Source organism: Corapipo altera, unplaced genomic scaffold (assembly GCF_003945725.1).
Source record: "Corapipo altera isolate COAL_440 unplaced genomic scaffold, ASM394572v1 44, whole genome shotgun sequence".
NCBI lineage: Eukaryota > Metazoa > Chordata > Aves > Passeriformes > Pipridae > Corapipo > Corapipo altera.
The window spans coordinates 17,052,195-17,065,229 of NW_020884880.1; the positions used below are offsets into that span (position 1 = coordinate 17,052,195).

Here is a 13,035-nt window from a genome sequence, read left to right on the forward strand (position 1 = left end):
CCTATTTGCTGGAAAAGATGATCATGTTTTACACTCTTTTGCAGTTCTTCCATGTCCATGCAAAGGTGAGAGGCCAAGCATGGTAGCAAGGCAAAAACATTTCTGGTCACAGAAGTCGGCTTCTTGGCCCCCCCTCTCTCCACGGCTGTGGGTATGGCATGGCTAGCACAGGAGAACAGCCCATTGCTGATCCTAGCCATGACCTAGAAGGTGAGTCATAATATGGGAGTTGCCACTGTAACAGCTGCTCAAGCGATGACATTAGTAGGTGCTTTCAGCAAAAGCATTTTTGGGTAGGCTTCAAAGTAAATAACTGCTGCTGCTGGTTATCGTATTATTACTTTGAACAGGGTTACCAAGGACTGCGTGCTGCAGAAAAGGTTAGTTTACAGATAACCCCCTACCAAGGTTATTAACATAATATAGGAAAAGTGCCTGTGTGATTTTATAGCACTCTTTACATTTTCCCTGCCCCTTATTACAGAAGTGGAGGGCTTTCATTATTAATAACATTTGTCTGACTTGACTTTGGTGCATGTTTCCTGTGATGACAGGAAAGGGCTGGAGGTTTGTTTGCGGCAAAAGAGAAGATTTTCTGTTTTAAAAGAGTTGTTCCATAAGCAGTAAAATTTGTGAAGCCTGGTAACCTTGTTTTGTGTCCTCTCATCTTCTGCATCTGTCACCTGACACATACCACCATACCGCCAGCCCCATCCTCCACAGCCCCCTGGGTCAATTAGGAGAATGCTGACAGAGCAGCTGGTTGCTGTTAAGTCTACAGGAGCTGAATTCTACCCCCCTTTTGTCGAGGAGGGGTATGAAGCCATCAGATCACCCACCTTATCTAAATGCCATTTTTCATGAAGTTTTACGTGTCTTCAAGACCACGGTCAGTGGTGGAGATGTCAAAGCTCCAGTTACTAGAGGGAAGAATGACCACGGCTTCCTAAGTGTTATTCCTACAGGTCAAACTAGACAGGTTGTCTCTGCTAGCAAACTGCTTTTGCAGGACAGTTCACTGAGGCCTCATACATGGTACCACAGGTAATAAAGACTGAAGAGGTGGGTTAGCAGAAAAAAAAAAAGCTCCAAAATCAAAACTCCCCACTCAAAGACCATTTAAGGTTGACACTCCAGTGGAATTCCTTCTGTTTTCAGGGTGACACTCGGAGTGTCACTGGGGTGTATGTGCTTAACACACTGCATGGCTCAACCAGGAGGTTGGGCAGCAAGTTTGGGGAGTGTAGGTAGTTTTGGGATGGATCAAGAGGAAATTAGGTGCTGCTGAGATATGTGCAGAAAATGAGAGAAAGAGAGAGGATAAGGAGAGAGAAGCAGCATATGCAGTGCTATAGAGGAGAGGGTAACAAGGGGAAAGACTGTTCCCGCATGGATGTCCCCTCTAGGGATACCTCTGACTCAAGGATTAGGTGAAAGACCAGTGCCACGACCAGATCCTTGTGTTGAGTCACAAAGTGTGAAGCTGCTGTCCCATGGAGCAGGGGCACAGCATCCCCAGGCAGCCCTGCTGACAGCTGACCCCAAAAGAAGCCACAGGCACCCATTACCCAACCCAGCCTTTAAGGTTTCATCTCCACTCAAGCCTCCAGCCTCGCTCAGGGGCAGGCTCCTCCCGGGGGCTGGCTTCACAGCACCAGTCCCACCGGCGGGCAGGGGGCCGGGTCCCACGGGAGCCCGAGGGCCGCTCGCCGCGGGGAATGGGGAAGGCTTCCCATAGCCGGACCAGGGCCCGCCGCAAGCCGCCGCCCGCTGGGGCCATCTTGGCATCCCGGGAACGGGCAGAACCTGCCAGCGTCAGATGGGAAGCCCGGGCTTCAGGAGAAGCCAGCCTCGGCTGCCCCCACTCCCCGCCCCCGGTCGCTGTGAGGCGGAGATGTCCAGCCTCGGGGTGTCCCCCCGCCTCCGTCCCCCGCCGCTCCGGCGGCTTCGGTTTTGTAATTGACCCCTGGGGACTCCCCAGGCGTCATGTCGCAACAGCGCCCTGTCGAGCCAGCAGCCAGTCGTGTGTGCCTGCGGATCACCTCGAGGTCCTCCCGTGGGAGGACTCCGATCCATTATTGCGTGGTGGTGACAGTGCAGTGTATTTTCGGCCACTGAAGACACCAAGTAACTCGATAGGTGATACCTCGATAGGTTGTGGAAACTGGAGGCATCAAGCCAAATGTGCCCCGGGTGAGGTCGGTGGGAATGCCGGTCCCCATTGTCCATTCACGAGTGGGTCCGGCACCTCCAGGAAAAGCCGCGGCTGCCCACCGGGGCTGGGGGTGGTGGGCGCCCCTCGCCCACGCCTGGGCTGGGGGTGGTGGGTGGCTTCAGCCAAATCACTTTTCTTCGTTGGGTGGACAGGGAGGGAGAGATGGACAGCACAGGTTTCGGGGAGATGAGTAAATCGCCTCGCGAATACAAACACGCTAGCGAATACAACACGCTTTTTCCCGCAGACGGGCTCCTCATCAGGACACTCGGGGGGGGGGGGGGGGATCCCTAATAATTTTACCTTTGGAAAATTGAAGAGTGTGGGGGTGCGTGTGTGGGAGTGTGTGTTCGTGCTGTCGCTGCCAAGCCCAGGATTTTGTTTTCTCTCCCAGCATGCGTTGATGACATCACGAAGTGCCCCTTCTTTGTGTGTCAGTGATGTCACCAAATGCAGTGTGGGGGACAATGGAATCCTGAACTCCGGGCGAGGGCGAGTGGGAAGCGGCTGCTCCTGCTGCTGGTTCAGAGCTGAGTCGAGAGAGGAAGGGAGGACACAGCTGCTGCTTTGGGGCTGAAACAGGTGAGAGACAGGAAAGCTGCCGGGGATTCCTTTTGCCTGGATTTGTGGGGGCGAGGGGGCTTGGGGATGGGCTCTTCTGTTTTCCCCCCTTATTGCTTTCCAACTGAGACAGGTGAGAAGTTGCTGCTGCTGCCAGACGGACAAAGCAGGTGAGGCAGGGGAGTAGCTTTGGGTTAGACACAGTTGTAAGAATAGGAGGAAAGCAAACAGCCCCCCCGCCGAGCCTAATAGCCCCCTCTCAGCTTTAAAAAAGCAGCCCCGGGAACTGCCCCTCTGCCAGCCACCTGCTTCCACCGCGTCCTCGAGGAGCTCCCGCACGGAAGCAGTACCGGAGCCGGGGAGGGCGCCTGTCCCACCCCCACGACACCCCTGCAGGTTACTTTTCAGAAGGTCTCAATTAAAAACTCACGTCCCCCTCCGCGCGCCCCTTTCTCCCTTCCCCGGGGGCGGGGGAGGGAAGGGGGGACCGTGGCCGCTGGGATCCCCCTTCCATCCCCGGAGCGGGGGCTCTGCTGCCCGCCCCCCGCCGGCCCCCGCTCCGCGCCGGGTGGCGCCCCGGCCCCGCCGCCCCCCAGCCCCGCTCGGCGGTGGGGGAGGCAGCCAGGGAAGCCATTGCCTGTTTAATAGTTGCTGTTGCAGCACTTCCGCTTCTCTCCCAGCGAGAGAGACACGAGTGGCCAGGCCCAGCCGCACCGAGGAGGAGCAGCCAGACACAAAGGGAGAGGTAGGGGGACGGGGCACCCCCCGCTGCCCTCCCCGGGGGCAGGAGCGAGGGGCAGGGCCGGCCGCGGCCCGGCGATGGGGCGGCAGCCGGCGGGGCAGGGGGGTCGCGCCCGAGGCTGTCAGGTATCGCTGTGCCCCCGGCCCTGCGGGCCCGCGGCTGGGGCAGCTCGGCCGGGCCCCCCCGGCTCTCGCCCGGCGGGGTCCGGGGAGCTCCCCGGGGGCCCGTGTCCCCGGGGGGGGGGGAGGCGGCCGTGTGCTGGCTCCCCGGGCCCGCGGCTGCCCTCTTCGCCCCCCCTAACCCCCGCGAACTCTCCAGGGGTGCCCTGCCAGCCCCCCCCATCCCTCCCGACGGCTTCTCGCCCCTTTCGGGCGCGGACAGCCCGCCGTGCTCGCCCTCCTGCCCCCTGTCCCCGGGGTGCCCTCGTGAGCCGTGCTGTCTCCCCCTGGCACCCCGCTGCCCCCCTCCCTGCCACCGGCTTTCCCGGGCCCTCCGCTCTCCCCCTTCTTAGGCCCTGGCCCTCCTCCCTCCCACGTCCCCCCCCCAGCACAGACCCACTGTTCCCTTGCCCCTTTGCTGGCACATGCCCCTCAGTGCAGTGGGCCTCGGTGGGTCCCATCAGTGCACCCCACTCCCTGCTTAGCCGTTCCCCTTCGTTTGCCCTCTTCCTGCTCCCTCCCCCCACCGCTTACAACACTCGATCCCACAGGCAGGGGTTATCCAGCAGGCAGGGGTTTCCCCATCACAGGTCACAGATTCTCCAGGGTCTTCCCTGTGTTGCCAGTGATGCCCCACTTCCATTTTAGAGCTGGCGATGGTCACCTCGCCAGCCCCATCCCTTCCTGCCTCCCCCACGTGCCTCCCGGGAACCCAAGGGACCGGAGCTGTTCCATTTTTATCTTCTACACCCCTAGGCTGGATAGTGGTGGGTGGTGATGGCTCCTCTTGTGTGTGCAGTTTGGGGGAGATTAGAAGGAATTGCTTTGAGCTTCCCTGATCCTTGCAGTCGTCCTCATTCCAGTCTCCTCTCATTTTGCACTTGCTTTCTGAGAGGAAGCTTTAAAAATCCTTTTCCTCCTGCTCCTCGGTGCTCCTAGTGCAGGCAAGGCTACTGCTTCTCCTGCTATGGCTGTAGGGCCTGAAGAGGAAGGGGAGACATGAGGATCCTTTAAAAGGAGCATGACCCAAACACAGAGCGAGATTGTCAGCAGCCTTTCTCTGTGTGTGTTTGTGTTCACTGTTTGTTCCCCACGCCCCATGGTGTCTCCTCTCCAGGTTGGGGTGTGTGGTGGGGGGGTCGCTATGTCGGATGACGATTCGAGGGCCAGCACCAGCTCCTCCTCATCTTCATCCTCCAACCAACAGACAGAGAAAGAGACAAGCACGCCTAAGAAGAAGGAAAGCAAAGTCAGCATGAGTAAAAACTCTAAGCTGCTATCTACCAGTGCCAAGAGGTGAGACTGCAGTCAGTTTTCTCACTGGTTCACTGCATCTTTCCTGCTTCCTCGTTTTATTTTGCTCTGTACCCCCACTACTCCCTTGCTGCTTTCATTCCTCGTCTCTAGCCCTTGTGCTCAACCTTTCCACATGAATCTGCTATTGTCTCGCATTTTTCAGTGTCTCAGTGCAGTGACTTTCTGCCCAACTTCACTGCTCGCTGATCTCTCTTCCTGTTTATTCCTCTGTTCCATCCCAAATATTTTCCTGTCTTTTCTTCCTCTGGGTTGTTATTCTGACCCTCAGTTATTTCTGCTGTCTTTCCTTTTTCCTTATTGGCATCTGTTATCGGGATGGTGTAGGATTGACATATAGACCTTAATTCTTTCTCTGCTACTGGAAGCTATGTTGTCCCAAGTAAGGCATTGCATTTCAACATCAGTTTCCCTCTCTGTAGGTTGGAATTATCTAGACTGGCTTTTTTATTTTCCAGGACTGATTTGGGGATTAATTAATGTTTGTGAAGTTTTGAGATTGCTTGCATTGGGGGAGGGCACTCCAGTGCAAGTGGTGTAGTATAGCCCCAGATCTTTTCCAACAAATATGTTACTGTTATTTTTGTCTGCTCAACACTTACATTGAATTTTCTGTGTATGGTTGGATGCTGACTAGAATAAATAATCTACAGCCAGTCCACTTGTGGACATTCTGCTTTAAAATAGTCTTTGCTCACAGCACAGAGTGGGTTGGGTTTTTTTTGAGAATTAAATAATTTTTATTCCAGAATAATGTGTAGGGAGAGATGCCTGTATAGAATAGTAATTCCAGAACAGCAATTTCAATCAGTTTTCTTCACTTGGACCTACTCAGTTGTTTTTTTTTAAATAAATTGTTACCCTTTCTTATTTGTTCTGCGTTTCACCTGAATTCAGCACCATCCTGCTTCAGGGAGCTAAACTGACAAATGGAAGTTTTCAAGCAAACTTGCAGTACTTCAGTAAGAATAATAAACCATCTCACTGAACAGCTTTGCCAGGCAGCAGAGAGGTTGTATCAGAAGGTGTCAAAAGTGACTAGGGTTTTTTGCAAAGGCCCTGCTGTTGCAACTAAGTTCTCTGTGGCTTGGTAGAATTTAGGCAGTTTGGTTATTCCAGAACTCCATTCAGCAGGTTTCCATGGCAAACTGACATAGATATTGGCAAATGGTGTTTACGTGTTGTGCCCTTCACTCTTTGAAGAAGATTTTAAACTGCCTAATGTGGAAAGGCTGTGGTTCTTGTGTGACAAGTGGAAGAGAGGCAGAAGATGCTGTCTGAGTTTAAAGGAGAAGGGAGGCAGACTGAGTGCTGGGTGGGGAAACCTGGAAAGGAAGCCTGAGTGACAGTAATGGGACTCCAGGGAAGGGGATGATAGCTGGTTGGGCGTTTTGTGGCAAAAGCAGCATAAGCCCAGAATAGTCTGGGCAGGGAGTACAGGGTGTTGGCTGAACACGATGGAGAAAGGGAGCATCTGGAGTGCTGAGGGAGGAGACCTGGGGATGTGTGGCTCTTGAGGGTGAAGAGAGGGGAGAATTGAAGGTGGCAGGAATGTGCAGGAGCCTCAGAAATAGATATTCACCTTCCTTTAAGTGTCCTTGGGAATGGCGCAGTTATTGACTCCCTCAGGGCTGATGTTTTTTTTTTTCTCAGGATGGTGATGAGAAGCTGGGGGGAGAGGGGGAGCCACTTTGGCAATGACTGTTTCTCTCAATCCTCTAAGACAAAATTCCTTTTCAGACTGCAGTTTCCTCCTAGCACTTGGTGCATCACATTTGCAGAGGTTTCCCCTCATTTATAGGCTGGTTGTCAGAGCAAAGCAGACAGACTTTTCCACTGTGTGGCTGGCATCTTTATGGGAGCATGCAGCAGTGCACCTGTCTGGATTCAGTGCATGATGCCTGAGTGCTTCTCTACCTGCCTCTGTAGGAGGGCAGGACACCTGTCCTGCTTAGTGGGTTTGGACTGGTGTGAGGCTTCATCTGAGAGTGCCTCTGTCTTATGTACTGTTGCAAACTCAGTGACAGTATGTCTGTAAGGTCTATGTGTTAGCTGCTATCCCACACAGTGACTTACTTTTGTACCTTCTTGCTTTTATTGCCACAGGATTCAGAAGGAATTGGCTGACATCACCTTAGATCCACCTCCCAACTGCAGGTTGGTGTCGAGTCCTTCCCTGAGGAGGGTGGGGGAAGGTGAGGGGCTGAAGTATGCCTGTGTGTTGTAACTGCCTTCAGAGGCTTTCGATGGAGCAGAGGAATGGCTGTTTAGGTGGCCTGCAGTAATTTTGTGAATGCTTGGATGACATTAAATAGTTTCCAGGTGGGGACACCTCTAAAGATTGTATGTGTTTTGATAAGTTTTCTGTTTGTTTTGGAAGTTGTTTTGTTTTTTTTTAAAAAATTGCATTTCAGTCAAGTTACACTGCTTGCGTGTGTATGTTTCGGAAACTGGTCTGTAAAGAAGAGTGTGAAAACTTTCTCCTTGTTTGTTTTTTTTTGTTTATAAATCTAATGCCTGACTGCACTAATCTTATATAAATAAGAGTCCTGCCAGGGAAGCAGAGAATAGTAAAATGCTATGAGGTTTTTAGCTCAGAGTGTTCTGTTGTGAACAGCAGCTCACAGTGGAAGAGAAGCATGAATTCGTCACTCAGTGGGTGCCCCACAGGAGCACACATCTTAGCTGATGAAATAGAGAGCAGGGATATTCTGTTGCCCTTTATAGAGCAGCTTGTTTTTAGAAACTTGTACTATTTTTTTAAAACATCTGGCAGGTTGATTTGAGGCATTGCATGGTGTCCCTAAGCCTCTTTGCATTTGGAGAGGAGACAGTAGTAGTGTAACATCTTTGGTTGTGCTCGTTCATTCAAGAGGAAAGACGCTTTTGGTCTGGTTTGTGTTCGCTGTAGTTGCCAAAGCACAACTCTGTTCCCATCTTCTTGCTGTAGCTGGGGTTTGATGCCTCTTGATGTTGGTAATAGCAGAAATCAGAGAAAATTATGTTTATAAATAACTGTTCAAATTGGTCTTTTTAGTATTGAGTTGCTGCCCACAAATGTACGTGAACCTTTTTATTGAAGCTTTTTGCCACTGTTTGTCTGCAGAGAGGCATTAGCACAAGAATTAGCCTGACAGGTCCAGAGCCACCCTTTCAGTACCAGTCCCATGGATCATTATTAATGAAAGGAGGGACTGGATGTGATGTGTGATGTCTAGTCTGATACTAAGATTTTTGTGCTGTTTGGAAGATAACCAGTGAGCTCGGAAATCTTCAGCTGTGACAATGTTGTTTTAGGGACAGTAATGACTTATCTGAATATTACAAGAATTTCCAGTTCTTGGGCTGGAGGCGTCTGTCTTGTCTTCGTCCTAGCTCTGTGTCAGGATGAAGTCCACATGCTTTTCCTTCCTCCTCCCACCGTAACCTGATTTTCATGGGAAAGAAACACAGAAGCACAGCTCAGAAAGGCACTGTACCTTGCTGTCTAGATAACGTGAGTCTGGATGATCAAGGTGCTGGGACTGCAGTCTGAACTTTGCAAATCTGTCCAACAGTTGTGATAGCGAATGGGTATGTTAGATTGCGCTTTTCATCTGAAGGTTTGTGTAAATAATATTAGAACCCTATTTTGTCCTTTTTTCAATTGGATTCATTCACTGGTAAGGATGAGCTAGCAGGCCACCTGTCAAAATAGAGTTTTGATTTTTCTTTTTTAATTACATAGACCTTTGAGGATAATGCACTTCAGGGTCCACATAGTAAGTTTGTGTTGTTTCAGCCTTTATAAATATTTCTAATGGTAAAAACTGGATCCTAGTACAAGTAGTGGTGATTGATCTTCACCCATAGTAGAATTACAAGTATTCTGCATTCCTTCTGACCTTCCAATGGATGAAGGCTGGCAACTCTTGCAAATAATATATGAAACCAATGTCGTTGTTACTGTCCCTTAATATGTTGATAGGTAGGAAAACGTGAGTGAAGGGGTTTGTTGTGTGTGTGTGTATGTGTGACAGTGCTGAGAGCGGCAGAGAGCACCTCTGCTTATGGCTCACAAGGCTCCAGTTGTGCAGTCAAGCACTGGGAGTTTGCTTCTGTAGCAGCGGGTTTGTAAAAGGGTGAGCAGGTGCTGATTGCCACAGCTGTGATAGCTGAAACTCATCTCGCTGTTATCGGCAAAGTTCACCTCTTGTGGATAAAGAAACAGTCAGTTTGTGACTGTTAGGATATTAAGCAAGTGAGAGGCTCTGGTTGCTGTGTGATGTTTAAAGTTGCCAAAATTTGCTCTTGGGAAGCCTGCTAACAGTGGCACTGCTTTCCTTTATGTTTTTTCCTTCGTATGAACATTATTGGCATGCTGTGAGGGAGGTATTAAATACATAGTTTGAGAACTTAGTTTCAATTTCCTGCCTTTATGACTTTGCTTATTCTCACCTTTCCTCTGACCTCCAGCCCCTCATATTTCTGCTGTCTTTGTGCCTCTACAGATGTTTTTCAGGTGTCACTGGAGGGGAGGCCAGTCCTCTCCTTTTAGATCTCACTCTCTCCTGCAAGTTTAATCTCAAAAGTTACATATTCAGGGAGTTATATACGATGCCAAGTACTACCTGTTCTGTTGTCAACTTCAGGGGTGCCACAGCATCAGAAGTCACATTTGAAAATGTGCATCTGAAACTGTATCCTGTGTTATGTTGGAAATGTCATAATCTTTTTTTCTGGACATCTGTTCTTACACACCTCACCACCATCTTTGTATTTCCCTCTGTTCCATGCCCGGTGTTTGATAGCAGTTCATGGCTGGCTGTGCTTTAATTTTTGGCCTCATTGCAAAATGCTGTTCTTCTTTCAGTCTTATTGCAGAAATGAGAGTTCAAGATATTTAGCACATCCCAGAGCAGCTCTGCATATTGAAAGACAAAGCTTTAGGTTGTGAATGATTTTTAGTAAGAGCTGGGATTTTTTTCTTCTTATAAAATACCACATATAAGATGCAATTACAAATAATGACAACCATTTGATATTTAAAAAAAAAAAAAGCTTAAAACCAAATGTTACATTTTTATTTTTGTAGCTTGCAGTGGCTGTATTTTCCTGTGTGTAACCCACAGATCATCTGTTTAAAAAACAAAAACCAAAAAACCCAAACCCCAAACACACTCAACACCCTGTGATTGAGCAGCTGTGTGGGTTTTAGACATATGTGGGTAATATGAGGGGAAGTTTATCCCAGAACTTCCTCTCTCCTCAGTACTTTCCTTGCTTCTGGTTTTCCATAGCTTGTCTATGTCCCCCAAAAGCTTACCTGTACTTGTCTCTCTTTTACTACTTTGTCTCTCAAAGTCCATTTACCCCTCCTGTCTCCCTCCCCAGGCTGTGATTTTGATTTTGTGTAGGCTAGTGCAGTTACTTGTGCAGAGGTGCAGAATATGTGCATGGAAACACAGTCTCTGTTTGGCCTGCATTCAAAAAGTAGATTTTTTTGACTTGAAGACGTTTTCTAAAAGGATACATTTAATACATGTCATGAAATCATGGGTTCCTGATGGCAGCAATGCTGTCCTCGTAAGTGTCCTAGTGTAATGTATGTGTGGTAGCTACTTCTGAATGGATTTAAGTCCTCTTCATCACCTTCAGTAGTCTGCTGCTCTAGAGGTCTTTAATTTCTGCAAGTTGGTTTGACTTCTGATATTAATACTGAGTTATGAAAGTTAAATGTGGCTTTCAAGTTCAAAAGGTGGTTAGTGATTAATGTAAATTGGAGAATGACTGTTTGGACCTAAAGTATTTTAAATCTTTTAAGAGTGTACCTGGTGATTTCTTCTCCTACTTTGTGTTATATCAAAAAGTTATAACTCTTGTTTTAGGACTCAGTGAAGGTATCTAGAGACTTTTTACTTTTGATCTTCTGTATATGTTGGTGACAGAGCAGTATGTCATGTCTTTGCTTTGAGGCAAGGAAGTATGTGTCTGTGACTGTCCACAGATGTCAGAATATGGTTCCATCTTGATATGTAGGCAGTCCTGATCTTTGTTGAAGACACTTGTATTGTGAAAAAGCTTGCTTTCTGTCCCTGTGATAAAGTTTCCAAAGCTTTAAGAGAAGTTATTTAAAGCTTTAGGTACTCTGTATTCACTTTGTGTCATGTATTTGATCTATGTATTTAAGGATCTCCTTATAGCAAATCTGCTTGTTGAGGTTATGAAATAAATGTTTTTCCCCATTTTTAGGGTGGGGAGTTACAGAACACAAAAACCAAGTGAGTCGTCCAAGGTCACACAAGAAGTCTCTGGCAAAGTGGAGAAATGAATGTAAATCTCCTTTGTTTCAAGCTAACTAGCAGCTGAGCTGTTCTGCTGGAACCGTGTGCATCAGTTGCATTATGAGCAAGGCTTTGAATTTGAGCTTTATTGGGTGTCTGGTATTGACTGTATGTAAGCACGGTAATTTAATGTTATTTCTCCCATCTGTGTAGAGGGACCAAAATGGATATTAACTGGAATTAATGTTTTTTAATCTTTCTTACCCAAACTGAAACAAGTTTGTCTCCACATGGCTCATTTAAGTCCACATAGGCAAGACCAGCTGTTATTTAAACAAAAATAATTTTCAAACACTTACTGAAAGAGGCATTTGCCTGCAAGACTTACCATTGCTTCAGAGAAAAATGCCATCACAAATTCATTATTTAGATAATAATAAAATACAGTTGTGTTTCCTGGCACTTTCAGCCCGGTTTTTGTAAATTCACAGAATAAGGACCAGATCTCCCTGAGAGTCTTGTGAAAGTTAACTGTCATCGCTTAATAAATACGTCTTGGTAGAGATGGTGGGGAGAAGTGCTCTGCATTATAATGTATGGAATATTAATAGTTTTCAAAACTTTGCAATGTGGAATTAAAATTTGTTGGCTTGGAAGAAGTCTGCATAAAATGTATGGGTCAAAGGCAGTTTTGAACTCAATAGTTTCATATTATAATTAATATATTTCATCTACATACTGTGTAAGTCTGGCATTTGTCTTGCTTACGTTTGTTTTTTATGGTGCTTGTAATTTTTTGCAAATGTAATTTTTCAATACTTCCGACTCCAATAATGCTTGAAGTACTTTTGCTTTTAAATCTAGTATATTGTCTAAGGATAATGTGTCACTGTTTAATATCAGTGTTGGTTTTGTTACTTTCATGCTTGGAATAGTCCTTCCTGAACGTAGCCATATTCTGGCATAAATTTCCTGGTCTTAAATTTTGTAATTAAAAAGCTTAATTTCAGTATGACCTTTTTTCTCAATATGCAGACTAACTTATTAGATCAAGAATGACACAAATGCCTGGTTTTACTTCCTTGTAGAAATAAAAAATACAGATCACGTTTAATGAAAATTGTCAGTTTACAAAAGTGGTTTTGGAACTTTTTTTCTCTCCGCCCTCCCCCCCCGTGTTGTTTCTCTAAATGTGAGTGTTTTGTGTGAGAAGTTTCAAGATGCAGGATAGGAAGCACCTTCATAATTAGTGCTGTGTGTAGTTGAAAAATATCTTTTGTCGTATAAACTACCAGTGGTTCAGCATTCCCTCCTTGCTTTGTTTGGCACACGATCCCTGGAGAAATAACTCTTCCTTTTGAAATGGTGTATTAACTAATTTAGAGATCCTCTGCAGCTGTGTATGGTCTGGCTTGCAAACCGTAAAAATAATACATTTCTACACTTGGTGAATTTGAAGTATGTGAAAGTAGATGCTCCTGCAGGCAAAGTCCTCTACCTGACGTACTCAGACAAAAACTGCACAGGGGCAGCTTCTTTGCTGTGGGTCGATCAGTTAATATTACAGGAATTAACCCTTCTGAAGCTACTTCTGTTTTTATTTTAGCAATCAGAAATGTTTTGATGGCCAGGCAACTCGGATACTGTGGCAGGAGCTGGCTGATGCTGTGGTAGATTTTGTTTGGCACATCCTGGCTCAGTAATTCCCAAATGAACTGCATTCTGTGCTCTTGCATGCCAAACATTGGAACGATGAATCTTGAGAGCGGCTGTGAAATTGTA

The 13,035-nt window shown here is 47.4% G+C and overlaps 1 protein-coding gene across 1 annotated transcript in view; it reads left to right on the forward strand.

Moving 5' to 3' along the window:
• The first annotated feature begins 1,575 nt into the window (after positions 1-1,575).
• Positions 1,576-13,035, forward strand: part of LOC113945160 (ubiquitin-conjugating enzyme E2 E1-like) — a 46,639-nt gene continuing 35,179 nt past the window's right edge. Inside the window, 5 exon segments of the mRNA XM_027639011.1 lie at positions 1,576-1,585; positions 2,610-2,754; positions 2,757-2,797; positions 4,884-4,972; positions 7,097-7,147. Of these exon segments, the coding sequence (XP_027494812.1) occupies positions 2,619-2,754; positions 2,757-2,797; positions 4,884-4,972; positions 7,097-7,147 (317 nt within the window). The 5' untranslated portion in view covers positions 1,576-1,585; positions 2,610-2,618.